The sequence below is a fragment of the Vigna angularis genome, chromosome 3 (assembly GCF_016808095.1).
Source record: "Vigna angularis cultivar LongXiaoDou No.4 chromosome 3, ASM1680809v1, whole genome shotgun sequence".
Classification (NCBI taxonomy): Eukaryota; Viridiplantae; Streptophyta; class Magnoliopsida; order Fabales; family Fabaceae; genus Vigna; species Vigna angularis.
In genome coordinates, this window is record NC_068972.1 from 6704132 (window position 1) to 6716278 (window position 12147).

Here is a 12147-nt window from a genome sequence, read left to right on the forward strand (position 1 = left end):
ATTCTAATAACAACTCAAAACATATGAAAATAAAAAAAAAAACATATTCTATCACTAAACATTGTTCTATCAAATTTATATTTCAATCATTTCAACTTAAAAAAATCATTCAAAGTTTGTTAAAACTTGTATTTTGTTTCCTAGTTTTCATTCCGATGTCTTCTTTTACTAGCTAAGTACATCTTTTTCTTTTTCATGCATGTTATAGTTAATTTTGTTTGTTTTTTTCTTTATTGTATTGTGCTTTTTTATTCTTAGTTAATTAATGATGAATTTTATCAAAAGTCAAAGGTCATTGGTAATTATCGATAATTACCAACGATAAGTGGTCAATATCACATGCTATCAATAACTATTGACAGATTTCTCGAAGATTAAAGGTTATCGATAATTATCACAGGCTATAAATCGTCGGTAAATATCGTTGGTAATTACTAATGATCGTTTTAGTAATAATTTTCGACAAGTCTTTTACAGACAAATTTTTAGTTGTTGATAATATGTTAATAATGAATATTTATTGACAACTTTTTTCATTACAGACAGATAAATTTCGTCGATAATTAAATCTCATTTTGTAGTGAGTAAATATTTGTTATAAAAAATACATATTTTCATTTAAACATAAAACTTTCAATTCTAAGACTAGAAACAATGATGCCAAGAATGATGAAGATTAACAAGAAGTTCAACTCACATATCAACAATACCAAGCATTGATACCTTTAATCAAACCTGGAGGTAAAACTAACACCAGTCACAAAGGCAATCACATTATTAGCATTACATCAAACATTGCATGAGTGTCGAATGTTTTGTCTCATGATAAAATTAATGGTGTTTGTGTTAATGTTACTCATAAAGGAGAAATTAGATTGAATAATGGAACTATTCTGCATAATGTCCTCTCTATACTTGATTTTAATTACAATTTGACATCCATCTCCAGATTAATTAAAGACTCTCACGTACATATTATATTTGCTAATGATGGTTGTTTTATTCCAGATCAAACGAGCAAAAGATGATTGGTTCAATTAGCTTTCATAAGGGGTTATACATTCTTTCTTATTTCAATGTCAATTTTATTAGTAGTGAGTAATTTGACATAAAACACTTGACCACTTATCAGATAAGAGGTTGTATCTCCTACGAAACAAACATAACTATATAAAATCTGGAAACGAACATTGTGATGTATGTCATATAGTAAAGCAAAGGAAACTTTCTTTTCCTAATAGTAAATCACGTACTGACAAATGCTTTGATCTTATTTATGTGGACATTTGGGGTTTTCTCCCACCCCTTCTTTCCATGGCCATCTTTATTTATTTATTGTCATGGGTGATTTTAGTAGATTTACCTTATCTATCTCATGCACAATAAATTTGAAACTAGGATGCTTCTTATTGGATGCATCTTATTAGTTTTGTTAATCTTTGTTGAAAATAAGTTTGAAACGAAGATAAAAGTTATCAGAAGTGATAATGACCATGAGTTTAAAAATGAGTGAATTCTATATTTCTAAAAGTATTATACACCAAACTAGTTGTGTGGAGATTCCGAATATAATGGAATTTCTGAAAGAAAACACCAGCACTGAATATAACTAGACCTTTCATTTTTAAATAATTTTTTTTCACATGTTCTGATCATATGCTTTAACTCGTGCCTTTTTAATTAATACAACACCCATTTCTTTTCTTAATAATTGTATTCCGCGTGAAAAAGTATATGCTGATCCTTACAATTACAAAAATCTTAGAATTTTTGGATTTTTATACTTTGTGCAAACCCTATATTCTTAGCGTTCTAAATTTGAGCTACTATTTTTGACATTTTTATTGTAATTAATTAATTAATTAAATTATCAAAATAATAAATTATTTTATAACAATTAATTACAGATTATTTTATTTGTGCTAGAAAGGTATAATTAGCCTACATTAATAAATGTGTTAAATATGTTTTTAGTCTTTTAAAAATTACGCGCTTTTGGGTTTAGTTGCTATTCGAAAGTTTTGTTCATTTTAATTCTCGTAATTTTAAAACTGTTATAAATAGTCCCTAATTTTGGATGAGGTTAACTGTGATTAACGGTGGGGCCACATGTGATGCCAGGTTTCCTTTTTACTCTCTCATTTTTTGTGTTTTTGTTTTTTGTTTTTGTCCCAGAAACAGAAACAGAGACAGAGAAAGAGTGTGTGTGATCGATTGATGAGTTGTGGAGGGAAATAGAAATCGATCGTTCACAATTCCAGACCAGAGACATTAGCCAATAGTGGCAGGAGGAGTGTTGCAGTGGAGCATTTTACCTCAATTGAGGATTGCCCCAAATTTAATTATCTCAACCCCATTTGTGCTAACCTTCTCCCTCCCAATCCTCTTCTTCCTCGCTCCTCGATCCTTCCTCCCAAACCCCACTCTTTACCAATCTCCCCCTTCGATGAACTCGATGACATCAACCTCTTCAATCGCGCCATCACCCTCGCCAATTCCCGCACCTCCACCACCTCCGCCACCAACCCCTCAAAATTCTTCCACCTCTCATCCAAAAACTCCTCTCTCAAAATAGCCTTCTGTTTCCTCATGAACACCGATCTCCACTTCTTCCCCCCTCTGGGACCTTTTCTTCCACGACACCCCCTCCAACCTCTTCAACATCTACATCCACACTGACCCCTCCATCAACATCACGCGCACTCTCTCGCTGCTCTTCGCCAATAAATTCATCCCCTCCAAACGCACACCTTCTGTGCCTCCCCCACCCTCATCTCCGCCACTGCCCTCCTCGACGACCCCGCCAACACCTACTTCGCCCTCCTCTCCCAGCACTGCGTCCCTCTCCACTCCTTCTCCTACATCTACTACTCCCTCCTCGTCTCCCCCACCTTCGACTCCTCCGATCCTGAATCCTCCCGAATCGGCATCTGCCTCAAGTACAAGTTTGATAACCGAAACGGTCGGCTTGAGTTTTCTAGGAACAATTTGGGGGCTCTGTGGCCGGGAGATGGGAAGACGGGTCTGTGGCTGAATTCAATTTCAAGGATGGGAGCAGTGTACAACTTGATTGCAAGGGAAGAAGAGATTTTGATTGAAGAGAAGAGAAGGAAGGTTGGTGGGGTGGTGGTGGATGTGGAGAGAAATGAAGATATTGAGTTGGTGTTGCCGCCAGTGTTTGATGACTGCACAAAGGTTTTGGAGGCGGAAGATCAAATAGTTGCAAGAGATTGGTACTGGGCAGCTGTGTGTGAGAAGGGGCTGGGGAAGGTTGAAGATTTGCTTGTGGGGTGTATAAGCAAAAACCCTTTCGTTGGAGAGCCATCTGTGGTGGTGAGCCAGGTTTGTTTGACAGAGGGAAGGTTTAGGAGAGTGAGAAACATGCAGTGGTCAAACAAAATTAACGAAATCCAAAATTAGAGATTATTTATAGCAGTTTCAAAATTATAAGGATTAAAATGAATAAAATTTTTGAATAAGAACTAAATTAAAAATCACGTAAGGATTAAAGTATTAAAAACATTTAATCCTTAATAAATAATTTGGTATAAACTATTATTATTCAATTTTTATGAATAAAATAATTCATTCACGTGTTTCGTGTTGTTTTAAACCATTAAATAATTAAAGAGTATACTTCTTTTAATTTTTGAGAGATAATTATCAATTTTTAAGGAAGAAGGTCATCTTTATGAGACTCATGGAATAAATAATTGGCAAATCTAGAAGAATTAACAAAATTATTTATTAACAATAAAGTACAAAGGAAAATATTAATTGAATTCGCAAAGGCAACGGTAAGAAATGGAGTGGGTACTAATGTCATTAAATTTCTTTCGAGGGACAATAATGTAAAAGAGTACTAGTTACCGTTGAAACCCATTTCGTTCATATAAAGTGGCTTTTGCTTATACCTATTTGAAAAGTGATCGACAAATAAAAAAAATATAGAGAAAGAAAGCAAGAGCGAATTGTTAGAGAAAGAAGCAGTTAATCCAGAAATCAAAGAACGGAGTTATTTGTAAGTTTTCCTTTCGCTTTGTTGTGAAATTTTCATTTTATTTGCGTGCATGTTTGTTGGAAGATTTTGTTATATGTTTCTCCGTAGTGTGAAAGAAGATCTTGTTTCATTTTTTTTTCTCCGGTAAGTTTAGAAGAAGAAAAATGTGAGGGTTTTATGTTTTTGGATTTTGAAATCTTCGGTTGTTTTTGGGTTGGGGAATTTGAAATCTTGAGTGGGGTTTTCTATTTCTTTTAGTCGAGCGTATGATTTGAGGGCTTGTCTCGTTTCATTCAATTGAGCATTTGCATCGAGCATCACTCGAAATATTGGGATTCAGTTTAAGGACCTTAACGGAGAATATTAGTTTTTATTTTATTTTATTTTATTTTATTTTGGGCCTTGTTTTACTTACTCCAGTTTTGATGAGATGAAGCAACTAGTGAAAATTTGACATTTTGGATGATGAGTAGGTTGATGATTTTTCTCTGAAAATAGAGACAGAAATTTGGTGTAAACATTTGTAGGATGATTTAACCTTCTTACAATATATATGCAGGGCGTTCATTTGAACATTGACAACATTAACAAAAATGGCAGCAAGAACTGGTCGCTTGCTTCAAAACCATAACCTCAATGTCCATGTTAATGGTATGTGGTTCTTTTGGTTTAAATTTCTTCCATCATTAATTGGTTTTCTGGTCGTTTTTTAGTTTTTACTCTGCCTAGGCTTATTCATGATAATGGCGCAGGAGCAGGATCTGTTTCTGAGAAAGCAGATTTACCTGGACAGAGGAAAGGTAGAGCTGGGGGAAGAAAACCACTTGGAGATCTATCCAATGCTGGGAACCTCATCAACCAATTTGATGGAAAGAAAGCCCTTGATGGTTCATTGAACATTGGCAAACCCTCTGTTAATCAGGCGCCCAAGTTGCAGAAGTCTAAGAATCTTGAAACTGAAAAAAGAATCACCAACAAAGCTTCTGGAAAATCGCTTACTGGTAGCAGGAAAGCACTTTCTGACATTTCAAACTCGGGGAAGCCGCAAGGTCCTGAGATTAAAAATAAACACACCCTGAAACCTAGTTTGCTGATAGAGGAATCTCTTCCTCCCAGTGCAATTGCTGAAGAACGGATCTTGCATGATCATAAGAAATGTATAAAATCACAGGTTGAAACTGCAGACGTGCATCACTTTTTCAAGACTGTTGGACTTGAGTATGGTAATTGTTATTGCATTTAAATTATTATTTTTGCTAGTTGAACTTTGTGAATGGAAATGTTTTTCATTTTCGCTGGTAGTTGGCTTTTACTTAATTCTTTTATTTATGATCAGATGCAGATGATCACATGGCAATTTCCTTTGAGCTGCCGGCAATAAGTAAACTGAAGGTTTGTTTTGGTAGTTTTTCTGTTTCTTCTGGTCTTCTTTGTCCTCCCCCCTTCTAACTATTTATTTCTCCATTCTTTCAGTCTGAAAGTGCATACTTGGAATTGGAGGAGGTACCTGAGCGGTTGCCTGAAATGCAGTCTCTATCTGCTACGCATGGTTCCCCAGCAAACTGCAAGACTCCAGGCTTATCAAGTTACCGTACAATGTGGAGTGACTCTACTGTCAACTTCAAGTTGATTGAGACACCAAAAGTGTCCAAAAATTGATTTCTCTTGAAACAATTTAGGACCTGATATGAGTAGGTTTTGCCGCAGATGGTGTTGGCAATTATAGTAGTATTTTTTGTTCATCTTAGATATTTTGTGCCTCAGATGTGTGATTGTTGCGAATTTTAGTAGACATGTTCATATCCGTAATTTTTTTTAAAGGTTTAATGTGTTGGCAATGATAGTAGTATTTTTTGTTCATCTTAGATATGTTGTGCGTCAGATGTGTGATTGTTGCGAATTTTAGTAGACATGTTCATATCCATAATATTTTGTAAAGGTTAAATGTGCTCCCCAAGTCATTCCCGTGAATGTTCTTTTTCTTGGAGATCGGTGTAATGTTGAAGTTCTTATTCTTATAACTGTTTGATAAACCACATCTCTTAACACTAGGTAAATCTTACTCATGTGCACAAAGGAGGTAGTATTTTGCAAGTTTAATAACTTGTATAACCCAATATGAGTTTCACTTTTTCTTAGCCACAGAACGTAACATGCGGTTGTTGTTAGTGCCACCATTAGATTGTCGGATGAAACTAAAAAGTTGTTTCATTTCTCTCAAAATATTGAGTGCCACCAATATGAGTTTTTTTTTGTTTGTTTTATATTAATAATGAAATAACTGTTTGCCATTAGATTGCGGAACATTCAAGCATTAATGTTGTTTGACTCTCTCCTCTTTTTTATGTCATTTTGTAGAAAAAAAGTATATAAAAATTAAAATTAAAATATCAATAGACTCAAAATAAAAACAATTACTTAATCTATTTTTATCTTATATCAACAAAATAGAATAATATTGTACTTAATAGAAAATCAAAACTATTTATTTCTATTTTATTTCTATCAAAATTAAACTAAATATTATTAAACCCAAATTAATAAAATAAGATTTAAATAAAATTATCAATAACTCTTAAAATTTAAGTTTATTTGAGTTCCCGCGGTGTTTGGAATACCTGGGTCATAGAGACTATAATTCTACTCAGGGGATTCATTGTGTTAAATTATCAAACTTTTCATACAGAAATTCATGGTCATTCTTGAATCCTCCACTTTCCTTACAGATCCAAAACCCATAACTACTCTGCCACCACCGGATCACGCGCGGATTGGTTGAAGAGCTTGTGTAATTGGAGAATGAGAACATAGGAGACTGACTACATACGCAAAATTCACAACCCATAATCGATTCAAAAAGTTAAACACCAATACATTGGTCTTGGAGTCATTCTATTACATTTCTTTACCCTATCATATGTTGATTCTGCATATTTTATATTTGTAAATAATATTCAGCCAAGTAAAAGTAAAACATGTGAAGGTGAAGATAGAGTTGCAAGAGTAGAGAGTTTAACACTGCAAACAAGAAGAAAGGTATATGTACTTCCTGCATATGTTGCTATGTTTTTTGTGATTTAATATAATTTTCCATGCCCTGTAGGTATGTTTAAGCCACAAAAGTGAGAGGGAGTAGATGGTGAAAGTAAATTTTGCACCACTTGTATACGATGTACTGTTTAAAAATCTCTAGGACATTGATACTAGGTAGAGCATAACTAGAGGGTTGAGTCAAAGTGGAACAACATGTGCAAGTACTATGGACACAAAGCAGTAAGGAAAAGAAAGCATTTGATGTGGTTCTTCTCATTTCTTGGTCTCTACTGTGGTTCTTTCAGTGTAAAGGAAATTCACTTGGTGTAATCTACTCCACCGATGGTACCTGCCAAGTTATATGTTGAGTAATGATTCTTTTGACACACCTAAATTTTTTACATTTATTTGACACTACTCTTATTCACTTTTTACTCTCTCTCTCTTGAAACAATACAAAAGTTTACACTTTTATGATCATTTTACTTTTGTAGCATGTGTCAAATGAATGTAAAAGTGTGTCATAGTACCGTTACTTTTATATGTTGGATGTCTAACATTCAACACTTCCCGTGATTGTTATGAAATTCCTTTTTTTTAACATTGTGTAGGTTGTGGCTCATCTTGATTTTGATTGCGACAAAAATTACTCGCATAAAAATAGAATACATGATCGAGAAGTAAGATAGTTGATCACAGAGTTCATCCTAGGCCAGCGTGTTACAATTTCACCAAACTAACCACAGTATGCAAAGCAAAACTATCCGTTTTACATAAGATGTACAAACAAAATAATCACTTTTGTACACTGTATTACATAATTGTATTATCCTAAGACTCCCCAAGATGAAGAGGAATCTAGTAACCAAATTAATACACGCAGCATTTATGTATCTCACCAGCTGAAGCTAACTGACTCAAAATGTAGGTCATCTGTCGAACAAGAAGTGCAAATTGATGCTACTTCATGTCTCATTTTTCTTGGGCCACTAACAAGAACTCCAATGCTTGATCCATCACAGCCGGAGAGTATTTCTGCCAAAGAATGAAAAATTTCCTGTTTAAGGTTTTATTTGAACATCCATACCAGTATTTAGTCTTTCTAAAATGTAGCTAGAAACTTGTGTTCACAAGTAAAAATCTCATAATTTTAGTAGCATATCTTTCAATAAGCATTACTTGTTACATCATTAAAGTTTTGGTTTGATGTCATTTAGCTAAAAAGTATTCAATGTAAATATATTTAACTAAGCTTCCAGAAATGTAACCAATTAATTCGAAAAACATGGGACAAAATAAAAAAAAATAATCTTACTTTTTATGTCTGGTGTTTCTCCATAGTGTACGTTAGCTGTTTGGACAAGGGATTGGAGGGGAAGGCTGCCTAATTCTTTGTCAGCATTGTAGTATCCTGAACCCGGAGAAGTTGATTGATCTGATGAGTAAATGTTTTTAATCTGCCCCAAATCCTTGTTCTGTTTTTTGTTCCACAGGAAAGCAGATGTTGCTACAATGGCGATAGATATGCATATGAATAACATGCTTAGACTTGACCTTGACAAATTAGGGTATATCAGGTCCGTATTATGGTCAATTGGATATATGTAGTATCTAGTTAGGATGCCAATAATTAGAAGGAATAATATAAAGGAGGATGAGATGATAATGCTAAGGTAGAGCCAACTGTTTTTTCCTAAAACTTGAGAAACTGGTTCATCTAATAGATTTGCCTTGAACCATGATGTTTGAGTAAGCCTTTTGTCATTCATGTCTGGCTGTTTCTCTCTGGTTACATAGGCTTCAATATGGAGCTGCAAGCGTGAGATATCGAAGGTGGTGCTGGTGGCGGAAACTGGGAGGATGAGGTCTATCATGGAGAGATCAATACACTTCTTGAAGGCACACAGAAGAAGAACTCTTGGAGTTTTGCCACCTTCAGTGTTGGCCTTAAAGACCAGTGATCGGATTATGGAAATGAAAGGAGTAATGCCACTTCCTCCACTTATCAACACAAGCAATTCATGCCTGCATGCATGCATGGAAGGTTTCATCAAGTCCTACCCTGTGAAGTTTAATCTAACACAAATATTCTTTGATTTTGAAATCTTCCCAAGAATTAAATTCATTAAAAAATAATACAGTGGAACAGTTCCTCTAGCAAGTCTCTAGTACCTTGAGTAAAAGGTTGAACCCGGTCCATAGGGTCCTTCGATGGAGACATCAAGGTGGGATAATGGAGATGAAGATGATAGCTTCTGGTACAAAGAATTGGACCAGGTTCCTGAATTTTTTATGACAACGCTTAAGGTGTCAGGATCAGTATCACTGCAGGAGGTGACTGTAAAAGGGTGCCACTGCAACTTGGAAATACTAGGAACATTAATGAAAATGGTGCTTGTGGGGGCATATCTCAGTCCTGTTGTAGCAAAATGAGAGAGAAATAAAAAAATCGGAACTTCAAATAGAATCAGATACACAGTTCATAAAGAACTTCTTAGAGATATTCATTCACCTAGGTTCTTGGAGAAATTTAATTCAACAGCTTCACAAGGCAAAACTCTGGCAGAAACCAACCGAATTTTTTGCTGAGACTGTAGGAATCTCAAGTAGCGGTCGATCATGAATAGGTAAAATCCTGGAAGCACCACGCAAGAGGAGGAAAATCCCAAATGTAGCACATAGAAGATTACAAAGACAATGTAGAGGTAGTGAGTGTAGAAGAAAAGCTCAAAAGCTTTTCGCCTTATGGAAGGTAAGGTAGCAGCCCACATGATTAATCCAGCAAGTAGAGAAATTTCTCCAGCCACATTTGACACTCCAACTTTGTTCCATTTGAATATCTGCATGAAAGTTTGTGGACTGTCTGTTACATTACATAGCTTGAAGATACGTCTCAGTAATTTATGATTGGAAAATGACCAAAGGGCATTGACTTTGAAAAGGTTGGCATTTGCTATTTTAAAGTTGTCTAATATTTATTACCTCTAAGATTTGGTGTGTCTTATACCAAAAAATGATATAACCAAGACCATGGGCTGTGAAGAGGACCATTGCAGTGTGTCCGAGCCATATATGATACTTGATGCTTCCCTCTGAAGTTAGGCCAAGGAACCTCAAAATTGAAGACCCTCTTGAGACTGGAAAGAACAATAAAGCCAAGCAAATATTCCCAACAAGGCCTAAAGCAATGGCTGAATATTCGAGCTTGACTTCCCACCTGTGCAACATGAACTATTCTGTTACTGGAAATACATTAGTATTATCTGAATTCTGTAGTAAATAACTCATTTTTTATGATTTGAAAACTGATGTGAAATTAAGAGTGATGGGTTATTCTCTCACACTTGGTCTCTCTCCTTAGCTGCATCTTGTGCAGCGCTTGCAAACATGCTATGCAAATAGGAGCAAAAGGTCCAAATCAAGAGTAAAACAAACATGATGGCGAAAGAGAGCTCTGTCATGGTGATTATCCCAAGAGGACCTTTTGTAAGCAATGGTCTTTTCCATGATGCCAATCCTAGGAATCTCCCCTTCCTAGAACCAAGAAATTAGCAATGTTAGCGAGTTTTCAATATGAAAGTGAGACAAATGAATGAAATAATATATACCTTTCAGTATTGTGATTCGAAGGTTTTTGCTCCAAATGAAGGTATAAACCCGCTAAAGTGGCAATTAGTAAGATTGGAAATGTGTAAATGAGTATGGTTGTCCCTGTGCAAAGACACATCGTAGATGCAAATAAATTAATAATGCAATTATTTATACCAAATAAATAAAATAAATCTGTTCATATTTCTTCTCATCCAGCTGGTTCACTAAATAATACAAATACCAGCCAATTCGTCTCATTACATACAAATAGTTTGTGAACAATAAAACCAAATTGAAGAACTTGAAAAAACTAGACTAATTTTTCAAATAAATATTAAATATATGTATCATTTCATTCATTTGCCCCAAAAATAAGGAAACAATAAATAGAAGAATATTACTCTCACGTCACGACATTTTTTAACCAATTTGTTTTCTCTTTTTATTTAAATTATAACATTAATTATCTCATTGTATGCTTTTCACTTGGTATCTTTCTCTTAGTTTTAAATATTATAAGAAACTTAAATTTAAATTACATTACTCTCCAGAATTGCATTATAGATACATTTTCTATTCCAATAAAAAATGACAGCACTTTTGTGTGCAATCTGAAACTGTCATGAGAAAAAAAAATTATACGTATTGATAAGTTTTACGATGACTTGATATGAAAGATTTTTACGAATTAACTAGCACAAGTTAATATTAATTTATGAAAAAAGTTAATACAATTTTAATTATCCTACTCTTTGTGTGTGGGTGAGAAAGTGAAGAGGGAAGAAAGTTGAAAGACATGGTTGTAACGTTTGTGACAGTGACAGTGACAAACCTTGTTCTCCGAAGTATACAGAATCTGCCTTTGCTTGAATGTCTGGAAACCATTGTAGATAGAAGATGTTGGTAGGTCTCACAATCCAAACCAATACATACCCAACAAAGATGAACAATGAGAAGCACCATATCCCCACTTGCAAATGCTTCTTCATCTTTCCAGAAATACCTTCATTTACTTCTGACTCTGAATTCATGCTTCCTCTATCACTCTCTTCAGCTTAAGATGATTCTCTTCTCTGAGAAACTTTACTCAACGCACATGCATTTATGTATATTTAAACTCCACATGCATAGGGTGGAATTAAAAAAAAAATAGATTCAGATTGTTCACATGTAAATTATTTCAGTGGTAATATCCTAAAGTCGTGCACACTTGGTGCTTCATTTCGTCCACACATGAGAAAATGGATTTTTCTGATGGAGTTTTATCCCTTTTTAAGAAGAAAAAAAATGATGAGAAACAAAATTTATATTGTTTTTGGGCTCTTTACAGTGCAATTGTCAATTGTGACATATTTAAAGCCACACACCATGGAAGCCTAGCTTGTCTTTATGTTAACATACCACATAAGCAAGTCCCATGTGGGGTTCAAAATTGGAATAGTCATACATCAACTCGCTACTTTTAGGAATAACTTATTAGAAACTTCAAAATATTGATAAAATATTTATGGTAAGAGGCTTTT

At 34.6% G+C, this 12147-nt stretch overlaps 3 protein-coding genes across 4 annotated transcripts; 2 read left to right on the forward strand and 1 right to left on the reverse strand.

Annotated features, from left to right (window-relative positions):
- Positions 1–2730: 2730 nt before the first annotated feature.
- On the forward strand, positions 2731–3574 carry LOC108324750 (uncharacterized; the record flags this gene model as incomplete). Its single annotated transcript, XM_017557681.2, has 1 exon — positions 2731–3574. A coding segment is annotated over one exon (690 nt), but the record flags the coding sequence as incomplete, so codon positions are not given.
- A 193-nt stretch (positions 3575–3767) lies between these two features.
- LOC108325365 (protein PATRONUS 2) lies at positions 3768–5957 on the forward strand. 2 transcript variants are annotated; one of them, XM_052875008.1, is made up of 5 exons: positions 3768–4021; positions 4560–4651; positions 4759–5223; positions 5337–5392; positions 5474–5957. In XM_052875008.1, the coding sequence occupies exons 2-5, from the start codon at positions 4594–4596 to the stop codon at positions 5657–5659; spliced, it is 765 nt and encodes a 254-aa protein (XP_052730968.1). In that variant the 5' UTR covers positions 3768–4021; positions 4560–4593; the 3' UTR covers positions 5660–5957. The 2 variants fall into 2 exon arrangements, with proteins under 2 accessions (XP_052730968.1, XP_017413918.1); XM_017558429.2 differs by having other exon boundaries at positions 3777–4021; positions 4753–5223.
- A 1762-nt stretch (positions 5958–7719) lies between these two features.
- On the reverse strand, positions 7720–11788 carry LOC108324902 (ferric reduction oxidase 2). Its single transcript, XM_017557844.2, has 8 exons — positions 11457–11788; positions 10642–10744; positions 10376–10567; positions 10016–10250; positions 9546–9873; positions 9206–9449; positions 8349–9058; positions 7720–8068 (listed from the first exon to the last, which is right to left on the reverse strand). The coding sequence occupies exons 1-8, from the start codon at positions 11653–11655 to the stop codon at positions 7929–7931; spliced, it is 2151 nt and encodes a 716-aa protein (XP_017413333.1). The 5' UTR covers positions 11656–11788; the 3' UTR covers positions 7720–7928.
- Positions 11789–12147: the final 359 nt, after the last annotated feature.

Coding starts and splice junctions, on each gene's coding strand:
- LOC108325365 (XM_017558429.2), top strand. CDS start 4,594: ATGGCAGCAAGAACTGGTCGCTTGCTTCAAAACCATAACCTCAATGTC. Junction 4,652..4,752: donor CCTCAATGTCCATGTTAATG/GTATGTGGTTCT, acceptor ATAATGGCGCAG/GAGCAGGATCTGTTTCTGAG. Junction 5,224..5,336: donor GACTGTTGGACTTGAGTATG/GTAATTGTTATT, acceptor ATTTATGATCAG/ATGCAGATGATCACATGGCA.
- LOC108324902 (XM_017557844.2), bottom strand. CDS start 11,655: ATGAATTCAGAGTCAGAAGTAAATGAAGGTATTTCTGGAAAGATGAAG. Junction 10,568..10,641: donor TCGAATCACAATACTGAAAG/GTATATATTATT, acceptor TCTTGGTTCTAG/GAAGGGGAGATTCCTAGGAT. Junction 8,069..8,348: donor AGAAACACCAGACATAAAAA/GTAAGATTATTT, acceptor ATTCTTTGGCAG/AAATACTCTCCGGCTGTGAT.